The sequence below is a fragment of the Notolepis coatsorum genome (assembly GCF_963971535.1).
Source record: "Notolepis coatsorum genome assembly, chromosome: 9".
Classification (NCBI taxonomy): domain Eukaryota; kingdom Metazoa; phylum Chordata; class Actinopteri; order Aulopiformes; family Paralepididae; genus Notolepis; species Notolepis coatsorum.
This window is the reverse complement of record NC_140173.1, coordinates 32,633,716-32,661,024: the sequence shown is the minus strand read 5'-3', so window position 1 is coordinate 32,661,024 and position 27,309 is coordinate 32,633,716. Positions and strand designations below refer to the sequence as shown.

The following is a 27,309-nucleotide window of genomic DNA, read 5'->3' as shown; positions in this document are numbered from 1 at the left end:
AAATAGAGCTGGCAACCTATGGTATATCATGAATTTAGCCTTAGGCAATCAAAGTGTTAATATATATTTTTTTATGTTGTGGGACTTGTACAGCACTTTGTTCAACTTTGTCAGTGCTGTAAAGTTTAAACCTTTTTAAATCTTAGACAAACGAAACACTTTGCTTTCATGAAATATTGTAAGCAGTCATTTGAGGCTTTATAAAAGCAGCACAATGAACACAAATCTGTCAGTGCCGAGTCCGACCTCATCTTAAATAACAAACAGCATTGCTTGTTGTAGTTAACAAAGAGAGGCAGAGTTGATTTTACAAAAAGAAATAAAAAATCATATATATATATATATTTTTTTTTTAATCGAATTTTATTTTCATATTTGAATCCCATGCCCATCGAACGAAGCTTTGAAGTATTTAAGACAGCCCTAGCTACCTCTATCTTTTTGTATTAAATTTTTTATGCTCGCTTATGCCTGTATTTTTTACTGTTGTGAAGCACTTTGAACTGCAATTTCTGTATGAAAAGTGCTATACAAATAAAGTTATTATTATTATTATTATATCTTTGTTTTACTGCATCGTGACATTAAGACGCAGCCTCCTCGTACGCACTGTGGCAGATGTGCAAGGTGCAGCGTTTTGTAGGTTTGATTTGACCTTGCACTTCTGGAGAATGAGGGGGGAAAACAAAGAAGCCTTCTAGAGTCCATGTGCTGTCAGTCGACATCCCTCGTCACACACACACACACACACGCACGCAGCAGCTCTGGCCGGTAGCAGGCCTATTAATGTTTAACATGAGCAGTATTAGGGGAGACATTAATGCAGGGACCAGCCATTCTGTTGACTAGCTACAACATGTGAGGCTCTCTGCTCTTTCTTCTCCTCTGTTTCCTCTCTCTTTTCTTCTCCATTTCCTCTCTCTCTCTCTCTCTCTCTCTCTCTCTCTCTCTTGTCTCTCTCTTCTCTTTTTCTCCTCTTCTCACTTCTCAGGTCTTTAATTTGACACAAATAAGACATTATTTCCAAGTTAACAGCATTAACCTCTCTGTCTGTCTGTCTGTCTTTCTTTTTGTGTCTCTCGTCTGTCTGTGTCTCTTCTCTCTCTCTCGCTCTGTGTCTGTCTGTGTGTCTCTCTCTCTCTCTCTCGCTCTGTCTGTCTGTGTGTCTCTCTCTCTCACTCTGTCTGTCTGTGTGTCTCTCTCGCGCTGTCTGTGTGTCTCTCTCTCTCTCTCTCTCTCTCTCTCTCTCGCTCTGTCTGTCTGTGTGTCTGTGTGTGTGTCTCTCTTTCTCTCTCTCGCTCTGTCTGTCTGTCTGTCTGTCTGTGTGTCTCTCTCTCTCTCTCTCGCTCTGTCTGTCTGTCTGTCTCTCTCTGTCTGTCTGTAGGAGTCGTAAGGATTCCTCCATAGCGTTGGATGCCCAAAAATATATAAGCCTGGTCAGGATTCTCGCCTTGAACAACCGATTGGAGGGTAAGTAGCAGCCTGCCACACGCACGCGCGCGCGCGCACACACACACACACACACACACACACACACACACACACACACACACACACACACACACACACACACACACACACACACACACACACACACACACACAAATATATTTACATGTGAATTCAAGCAAAGGTAATTTGTTGGGGACAACGGTATGTGTGTGTGTGTGTATAGCCAGCGCTAACATGTCGGCCATTAGCTAGAGTGTGTGTATGGGAGGGGAGGGGGCTTGGCCTGTCATCCACATCAACACACATGGCTAAGTATTTTATCGTATGCACCTTTCATCCACATGGAACTGCGTTCTGGGAGCCTGAATAATTTTCTGAGACCGGCTCCCAGAGTGGGCAAATCTGAAGACGCCCCCCTTGCGTCGTCGTCTTTACAAGCCTATACACGTCATTTCCTGAACCAATGACGCGATAGCCCACCTCTCCCTTAACCCGCATGTGCAAACTCAGCCAACATCACAACAACAATGCCATCGTACAGAGTAGTTGCGTTCGTGTTACAGAAGTTATTGAGCTTGATCGGGCTTTTACAGCTAAATGTACTGCCCCTGTACTAGGGCTGGGCGATATGACGATATTATATAAATATCGGGTACAGTTCATTAACGATACACTTTTTAAACGTATCGTGGATATCGTGATGTTTTGCCCAAGAGGATTGTGTCGCGTCAATCTGGTCCACACGTTCAAACTATTGAACAACGCCGCCCCCACACACACACTACTGCATCAAAGTTACTACTTATGATTAACAAAGGCATTCGTTTTGTGGCATTAACGTTATATAGTTACACGTTCAATAACATCAGCGTATTTACCTGAACATAGCAACGTCCGAGGGCGACCTAGATAGATAGCAAGCATTACTCGTTCATATCTCAGCCCGTGCTGAGTTGTGCCCATTCTGCGGTCTGTTAATAAAGTTTTCAATCAGACAGATGTATGGAAAGGCTTTTATTATAACATTCGTTGCAGTAAAATCATTATGCCTCGTTTAGTCATCCTGCGGAGCTAAACGTCGGCCGCGGGGAGCTAACGTTGTTGTTGTTGTTGAGCTCTCGTCAAAATCAATGGCGGACAGAGCGGAAGTAAAAAATGAATATGCGCTTGCCGATTGGTGCTAAGAACAGCAGGGCGGGTGCAAGCGGTGTGACGTAATTGGCAGACTCGACTGTCAATCAAAATTATTCTGTTTGCTGTCTGAATGAATGGATGGATGAAAACTTTATTAACAGATTGCAGAATGGGTACAATACAGTACAGCTCAATACAACAACAGTGGACTGGAGGATGAAGACCAGAAAAAGACTTTCGGCTTTTTTACATAATGGTCCTCTATTTTCAATTCATCAAAACATTTAGAGACATACAAATATACAGTAGTTTCATAAAAATGCTAAAATGCTATTGATTGATTGATTGATTGATTGATTGATTGATTGATTGATTTAAAACTGTATTAACATATTGCAGAATGGGTACAGTACAGCTCAATACATACAATTGTTAAGGGGATGCAGACCAGAGAAAGACTTTCGTCTTGTTTACATCAGGGTCCCCCATTTTCAATTCATCATATTTCATATCTAAATCATATAATATCTCGTATGCAATATATAATCTAATAATCCAATAATCTAAATCTAATATATAATATAAAAATGCTAAATGCATGGGTATTTTATTTTGTTTTTAATGTTAGCTTGCAAACTCAAATACTGTCTTGGTAAGCCTCATAATGAATTGTTTGGGGGGAAAAAAAGAAAAACATTGATGTGTATCGCCGAAAGGTCCGAAAATATCATGATATCATATTTAGGCCATATCGTGGTAGTTGCCTGCACCGTCGACAACAGATTGACATCTCCCTTAATCCGCATGCGCAAACCCAGCCAACAAAAAAGAAACATGATACATATATGTCTTATATATCCAGATATGTCCTGGCTAGAAGCTTTTATTAAACACCGGGAGGCTACTGTGATGAATACAATACTAGCTAGAGACATAACAGGCCTTTTTCTGAAAACCCAAATAAGATGGCTAAGTAGCCAAGCACATAGACTGTTCCATAGCATACGCCTTCAGTTGATCATGACAAATCCTCTCTTACCTTGACCATTAAAAAGCCTCCATAATTTAGTAAATAGTATTCCCATGGCTTTTACGATGCCAGCTTGTGAGAATTCATTGTAGCCAGCCAGCTAGTGTTAATGCTATTCAATGCTATCAACATTAGCACTAACATAACGTTACCCAACTAATTCATTCATTCTAGTTTCAAGTTCAAGTTTCTTTATTAGTTGTCATACAGAAGTACAGAATACTTTTATACAAAATGCTTCTTTCTGTTTCGCTCCAGAGACTGTGCTAGGCAAAAATAGATAATAAAATAAGTATAGCAAGTATAAAATAGAAGTCAAGTACGTAGACAAAAATGTTCAGTATATACATATATACAATGCTCTATGTAGAGTAGAAGTAACTGAGTTACCATACAATATACTATACAGTGCAAAGCAGAAGTGGGATGAGGTACAATTTAGGTACAATATCATTTACAGTAATGAGATATGGGTTGTAGTGCAAATTCTTTACCGATATAAAGTGTGCTTAGGTGTACTAAAGTGGTTAAAGTGGGTGCTGCAGTGAGTTGTATGTTTTTTTTTTAAACTTAAATTTTTATTAACAGTTTTAGACAGACAGCACTTACAATAAAAAAGAAAAAACTAACATCACAATAAAAACAAAAGGAAAAAACAGTGCACATAAATATTTACATGGGTATCATGGTTAGTTGTCTGGTTCCCCTACAGTTGTTTTCTAGGTACTTGATACAAAGGCTGATTGTGTATCTCCCTTAAACAGGCATAAACAAGTAATTCCTACTCAAAGATGATAAATACTGACTAAGGCTTGTATGTGTGATCTGGGTCCAGAGACCCTCCTTGAGCTTCTTTCTTCCCTTATCCTTTGTCCTTTCTTTTTTTTTCTCTTGTTTATTAACTTTCACTTTGCCTTTTGATTCACCCATACACAAACCACATCATCCCTGAGTATTAATATTGAGTATGTTTAAAGTGAGTGTGTGCGTGTGGATGTGTGTGCTGTGAGTGCATTTGATGGTTGTTACATAGTGTTATTGTTCGTTGAGCATCCTGATGGCCTGGGGATAGAAGCTTCTTCTGAGTCTTTCTGTGCTTGCCATGAGACTCCTGTATCGCTTGCCTGACCGCAGCAGTTCAAAGAGGCAGTTGTTTGGGTGGCTCGAGTCTTTGATAATTCTCTTAGCCTTGCCCATGCACCGCTTGTTGTAAATGCCCTGGAGAGTGGGAAGCCCCCCTCCAATTGTGCGTTCGGCTGAGCGGGCCACTCTCTGTAGTCTGCTACGGTCTTGTGCGGTGCTATTCCCAAACCAGGAGGTGATATTACCAGTCAGTATGCTCTCTATTGTGCATGAGTAGAAGTTCTTAAGGATCTTCTGACTGACTTGGAACTTCCTTAGGCGTCTGAGGAAGTAGAAGCGTTGCCGTGCCTTCTTCACAACACTGTCAATGTGTGAGGTCCATGTCAAGTCCTCGGATATGTGGACTCCGAGGTACTTAAAACTGTTCACTCTCTCAACCGGTGCCCCGTCGATGCTGAGGGGGCTGTAATCCCTGACCCCCGACCTCCTAAAGTCCACAATCATCTCCTTTGTTTTGCTGACGTTCAGGGAGAGGCTGTTCTCTTGACACCATCCCGCTAGAACCTTGACCTCCTCATTCATTCAACGTTAATGCCATTCAGAATTTATTAACATAGCTACAATACACAGTAACATCATCATTCATTGTTTACAATGCACGGGTGGAGCTAGTCGAAAGGACTGGACACAGACAAGTTAAACATCAATCAATTAATTTAATACAACAGGTAGTTCTAGCTGCCTCCGACCGCACCATGGGTCTATTATATTATATACGGCTTTGACGCGCGCGCTCTCTCTCTCTCCTGCCAATTAAAATCGGCAGCTCTTCCTCCTCCTCCTCATGTAGCTGCATTTCCGCCGCGGAAACTAGCGTCAGCTCAAAAGTACAGAACCGGACGACACAAGTTACGCCGCTAGCGAAAACAACGATAACACTTCTGGTCGGGGGGTTTCAAAATAAAAGAGTGACGTCTAAAACAGGAAAGACATTTATTTTGTAAATTTGTGGCCCGCACTTATTTCTTGAGACAATTTAGTTTTTATGGAAAACCTTTTTTAAATGAAAACTAAATCAAAACTAAAAAGATCGGATCCGTCTTCGTCTGGACAAGGCCTTAAGCTAGTAGCAGTGAGCTGGTGAGGTGACTGTTAGCTGACTGTTAGCTGACTGTTAGCTGTGGTTAGCTGACTGTTAGCTGTGGTTAGCTGACTGTTAGCTGAGGTTAGCTGACTGTTAGCTGTGGTTAGCTGACTGTTAGCTGACTGTTAGCTGTGATTAGCTGACTGTTAGCTGACTGTTAGCTGTGGTTAGCTGACTGTTAGCTGTGGTTAGCTGACTGTTAGCTGTGGTTAGCTGACTGTTAGCTAAGGTTAGCTGACTGTTAGCTGTGGTTAGCTCGCTAGCTAAGTGTTACAGCTGCAGATTTGATTTGATTTTATTAGGGATCCCCATTAGCTGGTGCGATAGCAACCAGCTAGTCTTCCTGGGGTCCACACACAAAAAAACATACAAAAACAATCACTATTGCAAAAACAAAATGATTAAAAGTCAGTACACACAATGCATAATGAAACTACTGTAACAATTAACACTATGGTCGCCGAAAACGCCTTTGGACGTCTTTCCTAGCCATGCTCATTCTGCCGAAGACGCCGTAACTTGTCTTTGATATCAATATTTCAAAAATCTATGATCGAAATCATATTTCTCCTCCGGGGACCTGAGATGTACAGCTGAGCTCCACTCAACTCTCTAGCGGTTCAAGAGCGCCATCTGGTGGCCGATCGGCAGATCGCCAACAGGAAGTGACTCGTCAAACAGGAAGTGCTCATCCATATTTCGTCCGGGCACTCGCGATCTTTAGCAGGACTCTATCTCAACACACTGGATAATCAATCGCTCGCCCTAACTCAATAAACAACGTTATTTGGACTTATATAGTATTATACAACCTGGAAATGGTTCATCAGGATCAACATCCCATAATCGAAAACTGTCTACTCCAAGCTGATCGTCCAACGGCGCGAGGAAGATACGGTAAGATCTAGCGTTATTTTCTAACGTGTTCCATATAAACTGCTCTGATTACCATATGACCCACACTAGACGAATGATATAACGTTGCCCACGGAATTATGAACGACCCCCCGCCCATCCGGTCATCATCGGATGATACGTAGTAACTTCTAGAAGTACCTCCAGTTGAAATTTTTCATCTGGCACCGATCGCTACCAAACTGTATTTGATCATCAATATAATGCATTTGGGGCTATAAATCAAGTTCTGGAGAAAGCTGCAGAAAACGATAAAAACATACTTATACTTTAGACCATATTTTAGTATGAATATGTGAATGAAAAAGTATAACATTGCTACACCCTGAACAATGGATATAGGACATTGAATGGGCCATAATAATGTCAATTTAGCAATAGAATTTAAAAAGTTATAGCCCTGCAAAGAAGGGGAACTTCTCCATAGACAAATAGAGCTGGCTAGGGATGGTAAATTATGAATTTAACCATGGCGATCAAAGTGTTAAGATAGCTAGAATTACATTAGTGTAAAACAAAAACTTTACAGTGTTAAAAACAATTTAAAAATTATTTAAGATTATTTTTAAAAGTGAATCTACTGTAAATGCAGCAGAGGTTCCGAGGCAGGCCTTTCCAAAGAGTTAATGCTCTAAAAATAAAAGATCTCCCCAAAGCGCTGGTTCTAGGACCTGGCAATTCAAGCTGCCCACTACTGGAACCTCTAGTGTAATGCTCATGCACAGTATTACTAAAAACAATCTGATTATGTATAAAAACAGGAGTTTTACTGCTCATGACCAACTTGAACAGCACAAGTATATTAAAAGACAATCTATTTTCAACGTTAAGCCAAGAGAGGCGGGCATGCATACGGCTCACATTAGACCTTAGTGAGCAGCCCAGTACCAACCGTGCTGCCCTGTTCTGGACCACCTGGAGTTTCCTGAGGTCACCACTGGCAGCAGATGACCACATCGCAGAGCAATAGTCAAGATGACATAAAACTAAACTTTGCACTATCTGACATAAAAGGGGACGGGCAACAAAAGAAGCACATTTCCTGGAAATACCCATTGCTCTTCCCATTTTTAAAACAATATAATGAATATGCTGAGACCAAGACAGAGTGCAATCCAGCATCACTCCAAGGAGTTTAGTACTTTCAACTGGTTGAACTGCCGAATTACACAAGTTTAAATGAAGCTTTGGATTTGTAGATAACCTGTGCCTTGTTCCCAGCACAATACATTTAGTCTTGGAGATATTAAGGACAAGTCTATTACATACTACCCAGTCATGCACAACTTTAAGTTCTCTGCTCAAAACTTCATTAAGTACATTGCATGATGGTGCAGCGTAATACAATGTTGAATCATCTGCATAAAGAACTGTTGTAGCACATTTGGTAGCCCAAGATAGGTCATTAGTAAATACAGAGAAGAGCAAAGGTCCTAGGCAACTTCCTTGCGGAACGCCACACTCTAGACCTCTGCTACTGGACAGGCTACCATTTAGATACACCTTCTGTGATCTAGAGGACAAATAACTTAGTATCCACTTTAAAGCAGAAGAGTTAAAACCATAACATTTAAGTTTCTCAACCAGTAGAGAATGGTCCAGCACATCAAATGCAGCACTAAAATCTAACAGCACAGCTCCCACCAACATAGAGTTATCTATAGCTTTAAGCCAGTCATCAGTCATCTGTATCAAGGCAGTAGAAGTAGAGTGACCAGCTCTATAGGCATGTTGAGAATCTGTTGCAAGCTTGTTTGAAACAAAATATTCTTGAATTTGTGAATGCACCAACTTTTCCATGATTTTGCTCAAGACAGGCAGAGTCACCAACCGGAAACAACATCCGTTCACTGTCTGATGCTGATGCTGCCGAGCCACTTTGACTGTGGATGGCGGCATGAAAAACATCCTCATGTCCATAGCTAGCAAGCTGCTCACTGAGGTCGACTCCTCCTCCTTTTGTTTTGTAATCTACTTTTTTTCTCCCCCTTTTTCTGTATTTTTTCTCCCATCCCAATTTAGTCATTTATGTCAATTCCCCCCCCCCCCCCCCCCCCCCCCTTTCCTGGTCGTTGCGCGCATTTTCCCCCCACTTGCCGGTCTAGGGAGGGTTGATAGATACTATCACATGTCTCCTCCGATACATGTCGAGTCAGCCAGCCACTTCTTTTCACCTGACAGCGAGGATTCTCATTGGGGGAGCGTAACGCATGGGAGGCTCACACTACTTCCCCCAGTTCCCTCCCTCGCTGAGCAGGCGCCCCGACCGACCAGTAGGAGTCGCTGCTTACAACGACCAGGATACATACCCCACCGGCTTCCCACCCGCTAACACTGCCAATTGTGTTAGTTTGGACGACCGACCAAGCCGGAGGTACCGCTGACGGCTGGATTCGATACCAGTGTATCTGCGGTGGTAGGCAGGCGCTTAGTCCACTGCGCTACCCAGCCGCCCTGTCGACTCCTCCTTGTGAAAAACATCCTTATGTCCATAGCTAGCTAGCAAGCTGCTCACTGAGGTCGACTCCTCCTTGTGAAAAACATCCTTATGTCCATAGCTAGCTAGCAAGCTGCTCACTGAGGTCGACTCCTCCTTGTGAAAAACATCCTTATGTCCATAGCTAGCTAGCAAGCTGCTCACTGAGGTCGACTCCTCCTTGTGAAAAACATCCTTATGTCCATAGCTAGCTAGCAAGCTGCTCACTGAGGTCGACTCCTCCTTGTGAAAAACATCCTTATGTCCATAGCTAGCTAGCAAGCTGCTCACTGAGGTCGACTCCTCCTTGTGAAAAACATCCTTATGTCCATAGCTAGCTAGCAAGCTGCTCACTGAGGTCGACTCCTCCTTGTGAAAAACATCCTTATGTCCATAGCTAGCTAGCAAGCTGCTCACTGAGGTCGACTCCTCCTTGTGAAAAACATCCTTATGTCCATAGCTAGCTAGCAAGCTGCTCACTGAGGTTGACTCATCCTTGTGAAAAACATCCTTATGTCCATAGCTAGCTAGCAAGCTGCTCACTGAGGTCGACTCCCCCTCCTGAACATGGTCTTTATCTCCATAGTTCTCTAGCTAGCTAGCTGCTCTCCGAGGTGGACTCCTCAACAACTTCCTCATGTCCATAGTTATCCATCTATCTTTGGACTAGAGGTTCAGTCTTTTCCTGCTCCAATCTATCGTTATCTCTCTGGACCCCTTTGTTTTTGGCGGTGCCTGTGTGTTAGTTACGTGGAGAGACATGGCTAGCAGTCAACATGCAGAGCATTAGATGAACCAATGGACTGTGATTTACCTGGCCCGCCTGCCACATCCCCCTGTGTGCGTGCGTCCGTGCGTGTGTGTGTGTGTGTGTGTGCAGGGGAGGAAACAAACTTTTTGGCTTACCAGCCAACTGGCGAGTAGCTGATTTTTTTTACCAGCCAAACAGATTTTTTTACCAGCCAAAAAAAAATCGCTAATTGTGATAATTACTTCTTTGTATGTCTTCGTCTAAATAGACTTTTAATCATAGTAATAATCACACCGTGTCTCTACTCTTTAAAATATTTATTAGCATAAAACATTAATAACAGTGTCTCTACTCTTCACAATATTAGCATAACACATATTAACATGAAAGAGGGATCTATTCTGGACTGGGTTGGACTGGATTGGGCAGTGAAAGAAAAAAACCGAAGTATGTTGTGAAGTGTATAGATAGATGTGAAATGTATAGATGTAGCAGTACTGTCTGTCTGTCTATCTGTATGTCATATGTTATGATGAATTGAAAATGGGGGACCCTGATGTAAACAAGACGAAAGTTTTTCTCTGGTCTGCATCCCCTTAACAATTGTGTGTATTGAGCCGTACTGTATTGTACCCATTCTGCAATCTGTTAATAAAGTTTTCAATCAATCAATCAAGTTAACTTTGAACCTCGGTTGTCAAACCGCGTCAATGTTGTGTATGCATCTGGGTAGGCATCACAACGGTGTTCACTGTGCCTTTAAGACGGCACGGTGGTCTTACGACAGGGCTGTGAAATACTGTCAAGTGTTGTGGTATCGTCAGTTGGGTTGCTGAGAATGCAATAAAAACGTCTAACGTTACGTCGTAGTCCGGTGCGTTTTGGAAACATTATAGTCAATATAACAGATACACCTAGCTAACATGGGGCTGGCTGCTTTGAGCACACGCGCACACAGGGCTAACGTTAGCTAGCAAGCAGCTATAGCTAAAACGCTAACTAGAAGCTAACCACTGTATACAGTTCCAATAGACTAACATTACAGCAGTTCCCCGTTGGTCAGTCTGTCTGTTTTCCATCTTCTGCTGTGTTTAACGTTATCTGTTTGCGAGTGCTCCCTTGACTGATGGCCAGTATCGCAGGAACTTTTATTAAACATTCTATTATGTTCGTGGGTTGGCCAGTACTGTGGGAACTTTTATTAAACATTATATGCCCGCAGGTCTTGTGCAGTGCTCTCGTGGCACTGTCAACTAAAGCGAGCACTCAGAAGACGCGCACCGTTTGCCAGTGACCGTGATTGCAGAATGTTTTTTTTTGTTTTGTTTACTACTCGCCTAGCCCCTTCTGTGACTGCGATGTGCAAGCCAGGGGCTTTTGAATACGCATTCATATTCATATTCAAAAGCCCCTGGCTTGCACATCGCAGTCACGGAAGGGGCTACTACTCGCCAGTGTGGCGAGTGGTCTTCATGAATCACTCGCCAAACATAAAAAATACTCATTTGGCGAGTCAAATGGCCTAATTTCCTCCCCTGTGTGTGTGTGCGTTAGGGCTGCACGATTTTGGGAAATAATCTAATTGACAGATATTGCGATTGCGATTAAATTTGCGATATATTTTTTTTAAGCAGCCCCACAGAGGTTAATTGTAAAATGCGGCTTGCATCTGGCCTACGCGGTGGGTCTGTTCGGGACACCAAGCCTGAACATTTTTCTTTTTACCTGGTAATCGATACCGGTACACAACGGTACCTTTTTTTCTGTACTTTACTCTCCCTCTCTGAAGTCTAAACTTCATAACACACAAACTAAAACCCCTTACCTCCCTCGCCCAAACCGATCTTGTATCTCAATGGGACTTCCTGGTTAAAAAAAACAAAATAAAAAAAATCGCGATTTTGATTTAAAATCGATTAATCGTTCAGCCCTAGCGTGTGTGCGTGTGTGTCTCTCGTCTGGCTTGGATTGCTGGCTGTGATGGTCGAATGAGCTGATGGATATGCATACTGGCTAAACGCACGGATGGAGGGAGGGAGGGAGAGATGGGTGGCTTCAAACATGCAGTGGTCCAGCCCCTTCTGAAAAAACCCAACCTAGACTCCACCCAGCTCAATAATTACAGGCCAATCTCCAAGCTCCCGTTCCTATCAAAGGTCCTTGAAAAGGCTATTCTCTCCCAGCTGTCTCCCTACCTGCACTTGAATAACATCCTGGACACATTTCAGTCAGGTTTCAGAGCCAACCACAGCACAGAATCTGCCCTGCTTAAGGTCACCAATGACCTGCTCCTCACTACCGACAACCGGGACTGTGCTGTCCTTATGCTCTTAGACCTCAGTGCAGCTTTCGATACAATAGAGTAGACCATGCTATTCTCATTGACTGTCTTCACCAGGCAGTTGGTGTCAGTGGCGCAGCCCTATCATGGTTCATCTCCTACCTCAGTGATGGAAGCTTCTCCGTTAATATCGGAAACTGCTCCTCCCCCTCTGCCTCTCTCTCTTGCGGGGTTCCACAAGGCTCCATCCTTGGCCCTATCCTATTCTCCCTATACATGCTGCCCCTTGGTCTGATCATTAAAAAACACAACATCTCTTTCCATTTTTATGCCGACGACACTCAGGTCTATCTCCCCATGACACCCAACAATATAAACAATCTCGACAGTCTTCGTTACTGCCTAGACGACATCAAATGCTGGATGGCACACAATTTTCTACAGCTCAATCAGTCAAAGTGTGAAATCCTCCTTTTCGGCCCTCCGAACCAAACCAGTGTCATTGCCAGCAGCCTGGGTAACCTGTCTCCCCTAGTCAAGCCCTTTGTTAAAAACCTGGGCGTGCTCTTTGACCCCGAGTTTTCCTTCAATAGGCAGGTAAACTCGTGGTGAAGGGGTGCTTTTTCCAGCTCCGGTCCATAGCCAGGATCAAGGCCATTCTCTCCCCCTCAGACCTGGAAAGAGTAATTCACGCCTTCATATCCTCACACTTAGACTACTGTAACTCCCTGTACCTGGGGCTAAATAAATCCACCATAGCCCGTCTACAACTCCCCCAAAACGCTGCCGCTAGACTGCTCACAGGTACCCGGAAGAGAGCTCACATCACCCCTGTACTTGCCTCCCTCCACTGGCTCCCGGTGCGCTTTAGAATAGACTTCAAGGTCCTTTTATTGGTTTACAAAGCCCTAAATGGTAAGGCCCCTGCTTACCTAGCAGACCTCCTATACTAACGCCAGGGCCCTCAGATCGGCTAGGGCGGGACATGCTTTTGCGGTCGCAGCGCTGTGTAGGGGGTGTGGTTTAGGTGTGACAGCGCTGTGTAGGGGGCGTGGTTTAGGTGTGACAGTGCTGTGTAGGGGGTGTGGTTTAGGTGTGACAGCGCTGTGTAGGGGGTGGGATTTACGTGTGACAGCGCTGTGTAGGGGGCGTGGTTTAGGTGTGACAGCGCTGTGTAGGGGGTGTGGTTTAGGTGTGACAGCGCTGTGTAGGGGGCGTGATTTAGGTGTGACAGCGCTGTGTAGGGGGCGTGGTTTAGGTGTGACAGCGCTGTGTAGGGGGAGTGGTTTAGGTGTGACAGTGCTGTGTAGGGGGCGTGGTTTAGGTGTGACAGCGCTGTGTAGGGGGCGTGGTTTAGGTGTGACAGCGCTGTGTACGGGCCGTGGTTTATGTGTGACAGCGCTGTGTAGGGGGAGTGATTTAGGTGTGACAGCGCTGTGTAGGGGGTGTGGTTTAGGTGTGACAGCGCTGTGTAGGGGGAGTGGTTTAGGTGTGACAGCGCTGTGTAGGGGGTGTGGTTTAGGTGTGACAGCGCTGTGTAGGGGGAGTGGTTTAGGTGTGACAGCGCTGTGTAGGGCGTGTGGTTTAGGTGTGACAGCGCTGTGTAGGGGGTGGGATTTACGTGTGACAGCGCTGTGTAGGGGCCGTGGTTTAGGTGTGACAGCGCTGTGTAGGGGGTGTGGTTTAGGTATGACAGCGCTGTGTAGGGGGCGTGATTTAGGTGTGACATCGCTGTGTAGGGGGCGTGGTTTAGGTGTGACAGCGCTGTGTAGGGGGAGTGGTTTAGGTGTGAGAGTGCTGTGTAGGGGGCGTGGTTTAGGTGTGACAGCGCTGTGTAGGGGGCGTGGTTTAGGTGTGACAGCGCTGTGTAGGGGGCGTGGTTTAGGTGTGACAGCGCTGTGTAGGGGGTGGGATTTACGTGTGACAGCGCTGTGTAGGGGGCGTGGTTTAGGTGTGACAGCGCTGTGTAGGGGGTGTGGTTTAGGTGTGACAGCGCTGTGTAGGGGGCGTGATTTAGGTGTGACATCGCTGTGTAGGGGGCGTGGTTTAGGTGTGACAGCGCTGTGTAGGGGGAGTGGTTTAGGTGTGACAGTGCTGTGTAGGGGCGTGGTTTAGGTGTGACAGCGCTGTGTAGGGGGCGTGGTTTAGGTGTGACAGCGCTGTGTAGGGGGCGTGGTTTATGTGTGACAGCGCTGTGTAGGGGGCGTGATTTAGGTGTGACAGCGCTGTGTAGGGGGCGTGGTTTAGGTGTGACAGCGCTGTGTAGGGGGTGTGATTTAGGTGTGACAGCGCTGTGTAGGGGGAGTGGTTTAGCTGTGACAGCGCTGTGTAGGGGGAGTGGTTTAGGTGTGACAGCGCTGTGTAGGGGGCGTGATTTAGGTGTGACAGCGCTGTGTAGGGGGAGTGGTTTAGGTGTGACAGTGCTGTGTAGGGGGAGTGGTTTAGGTGTGACAGTGCTGTGTAGGGGGAGTGGTCTAGGTGTGACGGCGCTGTGCGGAGGTTACAGTGTAGCCGCCGCAGCATCAAGTTACATCAGAGCTGGAGGGGATTGGTTGACAGACAGACGGCCGATCCAATCACCTGCCAAGTATTTGTTTCAAAAGGGCTGGCCCTATTCCAATCAGTTTCAAAGGACGACTTCCCAGATGGCCCTGTGTGTAAACAGACCACCTGGCAGGTCAGGTGACACAGAGGAGCCGCTGCCGCGACACAATGGAGGGACGGCGGCGCGATGAGAGGGAGGAAGAGGATGCGAGGAGAAGAAACTAAACAAGAAGACAAAGAATGAAAGGGGGATGAAAAAGAGAGAGAGAGAGTCCATGGGCATAAGGGAGAGGAAAAACACAAGAAATAAAGAGGGGGAGAGAGAAAGAGAATGAATGAGAGAGAAGGGGAGAGAATGAATGAAAGAGAGGCAGGCAGAGAATGAGGATGTGAGAATGTGATAAATAGGTCCCTTTAGATAATTTCATGTGGGGAAAACAGAAGCGTATTAAACCGGCGTTCCGCGCCCAGCAGGGATGGAAACCCGAGGCCGGATAATGCCAACTCGCCACTAATTGCTACTTGCGGTTTTCTAAACGAGACTACAATTACCGGACCCCTACAATGGGAGCTGGCTTTCTGCCGTGGCTGCTGCGGAGAGGCACTCGGAGGGGGGGGTAAATTATAGGTGTGCGGTGGGGGGGGGGGGGCCCACCGCGCCCTGGTGAAGCCCTCGCCTGAGCGCCATGTGGGTTTGGTCGGTAATGGGGGGCTTTTTAACCAGGGCCAGTGCCCATCTGGCCGGTGGCAGGCTAAACGATTACAGGGTGTGTGTGTGTGTGTGTGCACAGCTGCAGTGTTCACCAGCGGGTTATTAAGATGCGTTTACACTACAGCTAATGGGTTGACAACGATACAGACACTCTCCACCACAGATCCTAATCTACACTGCCTGACACACAGAGAGAGAGAGAGAAAGAGAGAGCATGCGCGAGAGAGAGAGCGAGAGAATCGGCCAGTGCAAAGTTTTGCCAACAGTAGTGGAGCAACAAATCTATCCTCTCATCTCAAGCCAATAATCTGCTAAAGTAAGAGATTGATTTGAGATTTAAAGTTTTTGGAAACAAACATTTATGGGACTCTAGCCAACATAACATTTGTGTGCTTGCTCGTCTCTCTCCCACTGCGCACGTGTGTGTGTGCATGGGAGGAAATTAGGCCATTTGACTCGCCAAATGCGAGTATTTTTCATGTTTGGCGAGTGATTCATGAAGACCACTCGCCACACTGGCGAGTAAACAAAACATTCTGCAATCACGGTCACTGGCAAACGGTGCGCGTCTTCTGAGTGCTCGCTTTAGTTGACAGTGCCACGAGAGCACTGCACAAGACCTGCGGACATATAGAATGTTTAATAAAAGTTCCCGCAGTACTGGCCAACCCACGAACATATAGAATGTTTAATAAAAGTTCCTGCAGTACTGGCCAACCCACGAACATATAGAATGTTTAATAAAAGTTCCTGCGATACTGGCCATCAGTCAAGGGAACACTCGCAAACAGATAACGTTAAACACAGCAGAAGATGGAAAACAGACAGACTGACCAACGGGGAACTGCATCCAACCCTAGTACAACCCTTGAGTCTAAGTTACTAAGGACACATTTAAATCAGAGAGGTGTAATGTTAGTCTATTGGAACTGTATACAGTGGTTAGCTTCTAGTTAGCGTTTTAGCTATATAGCTGCTTGCTAGCTAACGTTAGCTCAAAGCAGCCAGCCCCATGTTAGCTAGGTGTATCTGTTGTGACTATAATGTTTCCAAAAACGCACCGCACTACGACGTAAGGTTAGAAGGTTTTATTTCATGCTCAACCAGTGCACAACAACCCAACTGACGATACCACAACACTTGACGGTATTTCACAGCCCTGTCGTAAGACCACCGTGCCGTCTTAAAGGCACAGTGAACCCACAGTGAACCCTATGCCTACCCAGATGCATACACAACATTGACGCGGCTTGACAACCGAGGTTCAAAGTTAACTTGATTGATTGATTGAAAACTTTATTAACAGATTGCAGAATGGGTACAATACAGTACGGCTCAATACACACAATTGTTTTTTTGATCCACTTTTTCTCCCATTTTTCCATATTTTCTCCCATCCCAATTTCGTATCATCCAATTCAACCCTCCCCTGTCACGAACGCTGTTTCTTGCCTCCCACAAGCCGGCTGCAATGTGGACTAAGTCATACATAGCACAAGTCCCCTCCGGTACTTGAGGTAACAGCAGTCGCATCTTTTCACCTGCGCAGCTCGATCTCTGTGTCGAGGAGTAACGCGTGGGAGGCTCACGCTGCCCCAGACACTTCCTGATTCTACTGCGCAGGCGCACCAACCGACTTGTAGGAGTCGCTTGTTCACAACGTTCGATCCCCACCCTTCAGTTTTCCCTCCCCGTAATACGGCCAATGTGTATTACTGCGGACGACCAGCCAAACTGAAAAACAATGTGGAGAGCTGGATTCGAACACGCGAATCCTAGCGTCTCCACACTGGTGGCGAGTGCCTTGCCCACTACACCACCTAGCCACCAATACACACAATTGTTAAGGGGATGCAGACCAGAGAAATACGTTCGTCTTGTTTACATCAGGGTCCCCCATTTTCAATTCATCATAACATATGACATACACGACATACAGATAGACAGTACTGCTACATCTATACATTTCACATCTATCTATACACTTTAGGGCTGTCCCCAACTAAGGATTTGGATAGTCGACTATGATTGGCCAAAATTTGCCGTTAGTCGACTATTGGTCGACTAAAAAAAAAATATTAACAATAATAATAAAGTATAATATTTAAAAAAAATTTACTTTATTTTAAATTTTTTTAAATTTTGTATCATTCCATTTGGGCTGTGGGGGGTGCTTAACACATTGCCCGCCGGGGGTTATGCCCATCTAATGCCCCTCTCTGCCAGCGCTGTAAGCCTATGGAGATGTTTTCCTTCTTTGCAGGGCTATAACTTTTAAAATTGTATTGCTATATTGACATTACTATGGCCCATTCAACATCGATTATCTATCGTTCAGGATGTGGGAACGTTATACTTTTTCATTCATACATTCATACAAAAATACCTTCTAGAATATAAGTATGTTTTTATTGTTTTCTGCAGTAATTCCTAGAACGTGAGTTATAGGCCTAAACGCATATATAGATTATCGATTGGCGTTTCTTCCCTATACACGCTATATTAAAAAATTCAAATGTATATGATCGGTATACATTATGCTTCATCATGCGTGAAGGAAAGGGGGGGGGGGGTCGTTTATAATTCCCCGATCATCAGTAAATGCTTTATGTAGGTTGGGTGATATATTGATCAGATCGGTTTGCTCACAATCGGGTTGAAAATAACGTTATGTTCCTCTTACCGTGGGTCAATGAGACTGGCGGTGAAATATCCCAAGTACACGACGCCGATCGCCTAGCGCCATTTCCGGTTTGTATGTCGCAATAAACGCCGAAATCATATCGATTATTAAGTTTAGAAAGCGATCCATTATGTACATAATGTCTGTCGGGAGTCCCGCAACGATATGTGACGGCCGGATGATTTTCATCTACGCACATCGGCCACATCCTGTAGGCGAGTGTAACTCGCCCGACCATCCACCAGGCGGCGGTATTGAGCCGTCATTGCCGTCACCTATAGGGTCCAGCTGCAGCGTTGCAGGTGTATATATGAATTATGAATGCCATGGCGAAAAAATTAAATATTGATCTCAATAACGCTGGACAGCGTGGTCTGGCGGTCAACGCATGACGGCCAATAACGCTGGAAAGCGTTTCCGGCGCTGGATGTGTTAATGTCTGAAGGAGTCGACTGAAGGCTTCTTGTCCTCTGCAAAAGCATGCAATTGGTCCACTGATGGATACATCTTGATATTTGTCTAGTCTAGTGTGTTCATTAGAAAGAGGTGAAATCCTCTTTCAGTGCCTCTGTGCCTGTTTTCGTAGGCAGTTAGCCTCTGGTATGCGTGCCATTAGCGTTAGCCACGCTTCTAGGCCTCTTTTCTTTTGGAAAGAATGAAAAAAAAATAATTATAAATATATATATATATATATTTTTGTATTCGACTAAGAGGTTGGCTAGTCGACAACGGCTCCTTTCGACCGATTAGTCGACTAATCGACTAATAGGGGTCAGCCCTAATACACTTCACAACATACATCACTGCCCAACCCAGTCCAACCCAGCATCTTTCACTGCCCAGTTCAGCCCAACCCAGTCCAGAATAGATCCCTCTTTCATGTTAATATGTTTTATGCTAATATTGTGAAGAGTAGAGACACTGTTATTAACACTTTGAATGCCAGCCACGACATAACACGTGTTAGCAGCCCGCCCCCTGAATGCCCACCACGATAATTAGCGTGATATTTTTTTATTAGCGATCTGAATTCATATTTCATCAACCGAGTCTACCGTTGGGAAACCAGCCCCACCATGAGCTCAGATGTGAAAAAAGCACCCCCTATCGTCTCCCAGATGGTAATGCACCCTTTTGGAATGGACTCAATGAAAATGGATGAGAAAAAAATATTCCGGAATCCACATTTTACTTGATTTGATTTGATTTGAAATCTTTATTTCGAACATGCAATGAATACAAACAAACAATAACAAAAGCAAAACACAACTCAATCTACATGTTCGAAAAGGAGTAGGAAGAAGTATACACTTATTTAATCCTACCCCTTTTCCACTACTCAAATGAGTACTATTTTAAAACATAAAAAAGAAAAAGAAAATATATATATGCAAAACAAAAAAACAAAAACTATATATGTAAAACATGAAAGAAATCAAATAAAATTGTAAACACCCGTGAATATCAAGTCCCTTCCTCATCCCTGTACCTCGTGAACATAATTTCCTTATACATCAGTTTGAATTGTCTCATGTTTGGACATTGCTTTAGCACCACATTTAGACTGTACTTCTCACGCATGTAACCGGAGATGATCCCAGTCATTGTGGAGCCTCCGAACAGCGTGTAATATGTGTTTTACAGTATACGCGTTGGATCAATAAAAGGATCGATTTTTGGAATGGCAATCAGGAATTGGAATAATCTTTTTGGATACCATCTGATCTCAGGTAAGGAATCTATTTTACCAGTCTTAGGATAATCAGTAATTATCACAATTAGCGATTTATTTTTGGCTGGTAAAAAATCTGTTTGGCTGGTAAAAGAAATCAGCTACTCGCCAGTTGGCCGATAAGCCAAAAACTTTGTTTCCTCCCCTGTGTGTGTGTGTGTGTGTGTGTGTGGGGGGGGGGGGGGGGGGTTAGACAATCATTCATTTGTTGGACAGAATCTCCGCTCCATCACACCCATGTCACCTTTATTGACTATTTGTCTTGTATCTAGGGTTGGGTACCGTTCAAACGCTTCATTACTTCAGGCAACCAACTTGCGCCTAGCCACGCCCCCGCGGCAGCGGCGGAGCGTGCGGAGCTCTGCCGCGGCATTATGCAGCCGTAATCCCCCCTGTTATAACATCGCCGGTTAGCTCAACTCGTTCGCCGCCTTGCTGTGGAGCCTGCGGTGCGTTGGTGACAAGTTCGAATCACTTAAATTTTTTTTTTTTATATTTTTTTTAACGTTTTATTCATTTATCGCCTCTATATAAACGTGCATTCTTTCGCCGGTTAAGTTTAGGCATTCTTTCGGAGTTGGTTAAGGTTATGGTTAAGTTTAGGCATTCTTTCGGACTTGGTTAAGGTTAGAGTTTGTCGCAGAGCATGGCAATAGAATGCAGCCTATTTCCGCACTGCCGCTCTCTCGCGCTGCCGCGGTCACATGGGCGTCGTGGCCAATCAGAGAAACGCTGAACACAAGTTGGTTGCCTAAAGTATTGACGCTGCCGGTACCTGTGAATCGATACCGGTACCCAACGGTACCTTTTTTTCGGTACTTTAAAAATATTATTTACCTACCTCGGTTGTAAAAAAAAAAATATCCAAACTTCAAATGATGATGACGTGGATCTCACGTGAATCGTACTCGGTAGTACCGACGTGATTCGGTCGGTACCCTTAAAAATACCTTACTTGTATCCCAGTCTGTAAACAAACTGCTGAACAAATCTGCTTGGGGAAAGTTTTGAGAAGGTGGTGAAAAAGATAGTTAGAGCTCTGTACTATAACTCTCCCGCACCCTGCTGTAAACGTTTACCTAAACGACACGTTACTCTCATCCTAAATGACAGCAAATCTGATCTAAAACCTTTACTGAATTTAAATATATTTTATGTTTATAATGCAGTTGAATGACGTCGCTTCCGACATATTGTACACCACTCTCCCTTAAACATCCCATCGTAACCCAATGTATTTCTCCATTTCATTAGAATTCATTAGGGCTGACCCCTATTAGTCGACTAATCGGTCGAAAGGAGCCGTAGTCGACTGGCCAACCTCTTAGTCGAATATAATAATTTTTTTATTTTATATATATATTTTTTTTGTATCATTCTTTCCAAAAGAAAAGAGGCCTAGAAGCGTGGCTAACGCTAATGGCACGCATACCAGAGGCTAACTGCCTACGAAAACAGGCACAGAGGCACTGAAAGAGGATTTCACCCATCTAATGAACACACTAGACTAGACAAATATCAAGATGTATCCATCAGTGGACCAATTGCATGCTTTTGCAGAGGACAAGAAGCCTTCAGTCGACTCCTTCAGACATTAAGCACCCCCCACAGCCCAAATGGAATGATAAAAAAAGAAAAAAGAAATATTATATATTTTTTTATTTTTTTTATAAAAAAGTCGACTAACAGCAAATTTTGGCCAATCCTAGTCGACCATCCAAATCCTTAGTCGGGGACAGCCCTAGAATTAATAAAAAATCATGTTTTAAAACTAGGGATGTCCGATATTATCGCTTATCGGCCGATATTGGCATAAAAATGTGATATCGGAAAATATCGGTATCGATTTTCAAAAAAAAAAAATCTTATTTTTTTTTTAAACATTTATATAACCTTTATTTACCCAGGCAAGCAAGTAAGAACAAATTCAGATTTTATTTATTGTCAAAAGTATGCATAATGTTGTGTTAATTCCACAACAAGAGATATGTAATGTTAATTACCTGAAATTATTCCGTTTTTTTTTTAGGGGGGGAAGCCAATATCGAGCATCCCTATTTAAAACATATCAGCCGTCCTGTTCTCTGAATATGGGCATCGACATCGGCCATTGAAAAACCCATATCGGTATTCACTAGAAAATACCGGTACTTGAAAGTTGTGGCAAATGCTCTACTACTGTACAAGCCCTACAAGTCCAAGTAACACTCTACTACAAGCTCCACACATCAAACTAACGCTCTACTACCAAGTAACACTCTACTACAAGCTCCACACATCAAACTAACGCTCTACTACTGTATAAGCCCTACAAGTCCAAGTAACACTCTACTACAAGCTCCACACATCAAACTAACGCTCTACTACTGTACAAGCCCTACAAGTCCAAGTAACACTCTACTACAAGCTCCACACATCAAACTAACACTCTACTACTGTACAAGCCCTACAAGTCCAAGTAACACTCTACTACAAGCTCCACACATCAAACTAACGCTCTACTACTGTATATGCATGTATGTATGTACTGTGTGTATGTATGTTTGGGTTAACTCATAACTTTAACCCCCCCCCCCCCTCTCTCTCTCCCCCCTCCCTCCCTCCCTCCCCCCACCTCTCCCTCCCCTCCCCCCTCAGAGGCCCTGGACCTCCTGAAGGAGATGAAGGAGAAGGATGTGGTGGTGAAGGACTACAGCTCCGGCACCCTGTTCCACTTGCTCAACAGCCTGTCGCTCACAGGAGACCACGCCGCCATCAACCGCCTGCTGGAGACGGTGTTCAGCCTGGGGCTGGTCATGCCCTCATCCAACCTGTGCTCCCCCCTGGTGACCGCTTACCTGCAAAGGTACACACACACACACACACACACACACACACTAAGGCTGAGCCCGAATGTTCGGATGTTCGTTCGTTACGTTAACATTCTACTTCTAAATCAAAATTCGCATTTTTTTTTTTTTTATAAAAAATAAAATAAAAAAATACAAAAATAATTATATTTCTTTTATGGGTCTATTCATTCTGTTTAAACCAATGGGGTTTTTCTTCACAGTTGCAGATAAAGATTAGGCTACACTAATATTATAGTATTAACCCTTTCTCTGCCACGCTTATATCCATCCTTGTAGCCAGTCTGCCAGCTATATTTGTCTATGGAGATGTTCACCTACTTTGCAGGGCTATAACTTTTTAAATTGTATTGCTAAATTCACATTACTATGGCCCATTCAACATCGATTAGCTATCGTTCAGGATGTAGGACACTTTTACTTTTTCATTCACACATTCATACAAAAATACGGTCTAGAGTATAAATGTTTTTATCGTTTTCTGCAGTATTTCATAGAACGTGAGTTATAGCCATAAATGCATATATTACATCATCAAATGCAATTTGATACCGATTGACGCCAGATAAAAAATTTCAACTGTACAAGGTCCCAGACGTTATGACTCATCATGCGCGGTTGACCGGAGGGGGGGCGGGGGGTCGTTTATAATGCAATGACCGACGTTAAATGAATCATGTAGTATGGGTGATATATTGATCATAGCAGTTTGTATGGATAATAATAATCAAAAACGCTGAAACTCACCGCAGCTTCCTCGTAGCGATGGGGGATGATACTGGAGCAAAAAGATCGCTATTATGGGATGTTGATCTATGCGCTCCATTTCCAGGTTGTATAATACTATATACGTCCAAATAATGTTATTTATCGAGTAATGGCAACGGATCGATTATCCAGTGTGTCCAGATGGAGTCCCGCGAGCGATAGCGAGTGGCGGACGGAATAGGGGGGACACCAAGCACGTCCGGCCCCACTTCCGGTTTGGCAACTCGCCGATCGGCCACCAGGTGGCGGTATTGAAGCGCTGGAGAGTTGAGCAGAGTCCTACAGCACCAGTCATGGATCCGTGGGTGAAATATGAATACCATGACAGAAATTTGAAATATTGATCTCAAAGACGCTGTAAAACGTCATTGGCAGATTATGCATGGCGAGGAATGACGTCTTAACACGTCATTGACGATTAAAGGGTTAAAAAAACTGCAAGTTATATTCATTAAAGAAAGTTGATTTAATAAAAAAGAGACTAATTTAATCAGATTTATCACTTTATTGAAATTGAGGATTTAGTTTGAGGATATTTATAAAAAAAAAAATGTAAAGAAATTATTTTGATTTTTCTTTTATATATTTTTTTAATATTTTGTTATTAACCCTTTCTCCGCCGATGACGTGTTAAGATGTCATTCTCCGCCATGCGTAATCTGCCAATGGCGTCTTACAGCGTCTTTGAGATCAATATTTAATATTTTCGTCATGGTATTCACATTTCACCCACGGAGTCTTTGTTGGTGTTGTAGGACTCCGCTCAACTCTCCAACGCTTCAATACCGCCACCTGGTGGCCAATCGGCGAGTTGCCAAAACCGGAAGTCACCGGAAGTGCTTAGTCCGTCCCCTATTCTGTCCGGCCACTCGCTATCGCTCGCGGGACTCTATCCAGACACTGTGCATATCGATCCGTTGCCATAACTCAATAAACAACATTATTTGGACGTGTATTAGTATTATACAAACCGGAACTGGATCACCTAGATCAACATCCCATAATAGCGATCTTTTTGCTCCACGCTCATCACCCAACGGTAAGAGGAGACTTTCAGCGTTTTTCTTTACCATTTTCGATACAAACTGCTCTGATCTATATATCACCCATACTACATAAATCATTTAACGTCGGTCATTGAATTATAAACGACCCCCCCCCCCCCCCCCCCCCCCCTCCGGTCAACCGCAGATGATCAGTCAACACGTCTAGGACCGTGTACAGTTGAAATTTTTAATATAGCATGGATCGGTATCAAACTGCATTTGATGATCTAATATATGCATTTATGGCTATATATCACGTTCTATGAAATACTGCAGAAAACGATAACATATTTATACTCTAGACCGTATTATTGTATGAATGTGTGAATGAAAAAGTAAAACGTTCCTACATCCTGAACGATAGATAATTTATGTTGAATGGGCCATAGTAATGTCAATTTAGCAATACAATTTAAAAAGTTATAGCCCTGCAAAGAAGGTGAACATCTCCATAGACAAATAGAGCTGGCAGAGAGGCTACAAGGATGGATATAAGCTCCCCGGCAATGAATGGGTTAAAAACGAAGGTTCGAATGTTCTTTTGAAAAACCCTGACGAAGTTCGAATCCCAAAAACAGGCTTCGGGGACAGCCTTAACACACACACACACACACACACACACACACACACACACACACACACACAGAGACACCTACACACGTCACACAAACATGCACACACCCATAGACATACACGCACACAAACAAACACACACACACACATTGTGAAAGTTCACCTTAAAGTTTCCCAAAATGTATGTTTTCATATGCCAAATTCATATGCCAGACATTGTGTGTGTGTGTGTGTGTGTGTGTGTGTGTGTGTGTGTGTGTGTGTGTGTGTGTGTGTGTGTGTGTGTGTGTGTGTGTGTGTGTGTGTGTGTGTGTGTGTGTGTGTGTGTGTGTGTGTGTGTGTGTGTGTGTGTGTGTGTGTGTGTGTGTGTGTGTGTGTGTGTGTGTGTGTGTGTGTGTGTGTGTGTGTTGTCCCCCCATGATCATAGCTAGGGTTGCATTCTGGGTCAGCGCTTCAGACAGAGAGAGGATTTGTACGTGTGTGTGGGGAGGAGGTTGTGTCACAGAGAGGCTTTGTGTTGCTTGTTTGGGTATCGTCCAGCTGAACCCCCCCCCAACCCCCACCCACCCCTCTCTACTCCCTCCTGTGTGTGTGTGTGTGTGTGCGTGCGTGCACCTGCCTGCAGTCCGATATGGCCCGCTGATGCCTCCTCGTTAAAACTCCAATATGCAAATGAGTTTCACAGAGAATTGGACCCACAGGTCAGCGGCTTGCCCCGCCTCCCATCCTCCTCGCCGACTCTATTCAGCTGTGTGTGTGTGTGTGTGTGTACACTGTTTTTCACAACAGCTTCTAAGTAGATCAGCTCATTAACATGTTAATTATGTACAGAGCACTAATCGCCGGAATTGCTGCAGCCATGCGGTGCGGCGTTAGAGGCCCTACTCTACACACACACACACACACACACACACACACACACACACACACACACACACACACACACACACACACACACACACACAGACTGTTTACTTCCACTGTGTCTGTTGTGGGAGAGGCGGGCCAAGTGCGCACCTTTTGCATTTGAAGCTTGTGTACACACACACAGAGCCGTGCGCGCTCTCTCGTCACACACACGCACAGAGCTGTGCGCACTCTCTCGTCACACACACGCACAGAGCCGTGCACGCTCTCTCGTCACACACATGCACAGAGCTGTGCGCGCTCTCTCGTCACACACGCACACAGACACACACACACACACAGAGCCGTGCACGTTCTCGTCACACACACACAGACACGCACACACACACACACACACACTCTCTCTCGTCTGTTTGTTTTGCTGTCAGTCAGATCTCCAGCAAACGGAGCTGCAGGTTCACTCACTAATCGCTGCCTCGCTGAGATTACAGGCTAATTTACCCCTGGGTCATTAACAGCATTCAACACACGCACACACACACCTGCACACCACACCCGCCTCTTTACACATCAAGTGTACAGCGCCAAGTGTACCCCTCCACCATGTAACACAGAGGGTTAACAGGCTGGCTTTCTGACATCACACGCTGAAATGTTAGTATGCACACAAAACACAACAAGAAACACTGTTTTGTCTGGCTGGTTGCCTACACCCCCCCCCCTCCCACACACACACACACAACACACACACACACATACCTACCTATTATGTGCATGTACATAAACGCACGCATCCTCTCAAGCGCTGCCGAGGTCGAATTTTACAGAGATAAACAACTGGATAAGCTTAACCAGGTGAAATAATAGCACTGTTTTTTCAATGTGTACATAATGTAAATATCTGTAGATGACAGCATCTACTCAGACGGATCTATAGATCTTAAAAGTGGCCGGCAGCCAGTGTGTGTCTTTCCACGGTAGACAGTGGGAGAGCAGCAGGCAGGGTGCGAGAGATAGGGCCAAGGTCACCATCTAGAGCAGGCCGCTGGGAGGGGGAGAGATAGAGAAAGGGCGTTAGAGTGGGTCATGGCGTCGTGTCACTTAGTAACGAGAGAACGGGCGTGGCTACGGGGATGGCCACCGTTGCTAGGGGAAAGACGTTATAGCTGTGAGTTTCTTCTGGTTTAAGTTAGACTAGCAAACGAAGCTGACACATATAGACGCTGACAGAGAGACAGAGCAAAAGCTGGAGGGTGGTGGGAGGGGCCT

At 44.4% G+C, this 27,309-nt stretch overlaps 1 protein-coding gene across 1 annotated transcript in view; it reads left to right on the top strand.

Moving 5' to 3' along the window:
• Nucleotides 1-27,309, top strand: part of lrpprc (leucine-rich pentatricopeptide repeat containing) — a gene marked incomplete at its 3' end in the record, with an annotated part of 275,324 nt that overhangs the window by 126,343 nt on the left and 121,672 nt on the right. The window contains exons 22-23 of the mRNA XM_084321823.1: nt 1,385-1,470; nt 22,575-22,782. Coding sequence (XP_084177949.1) covers nt 1,385-1,470; nt 22,575-22,782 — 294 coding nt within the window. The remainder of the gene's footprint in view (nt 1-1,384; nt 1,471-22,574; nt 22,783-27,309) is intronic.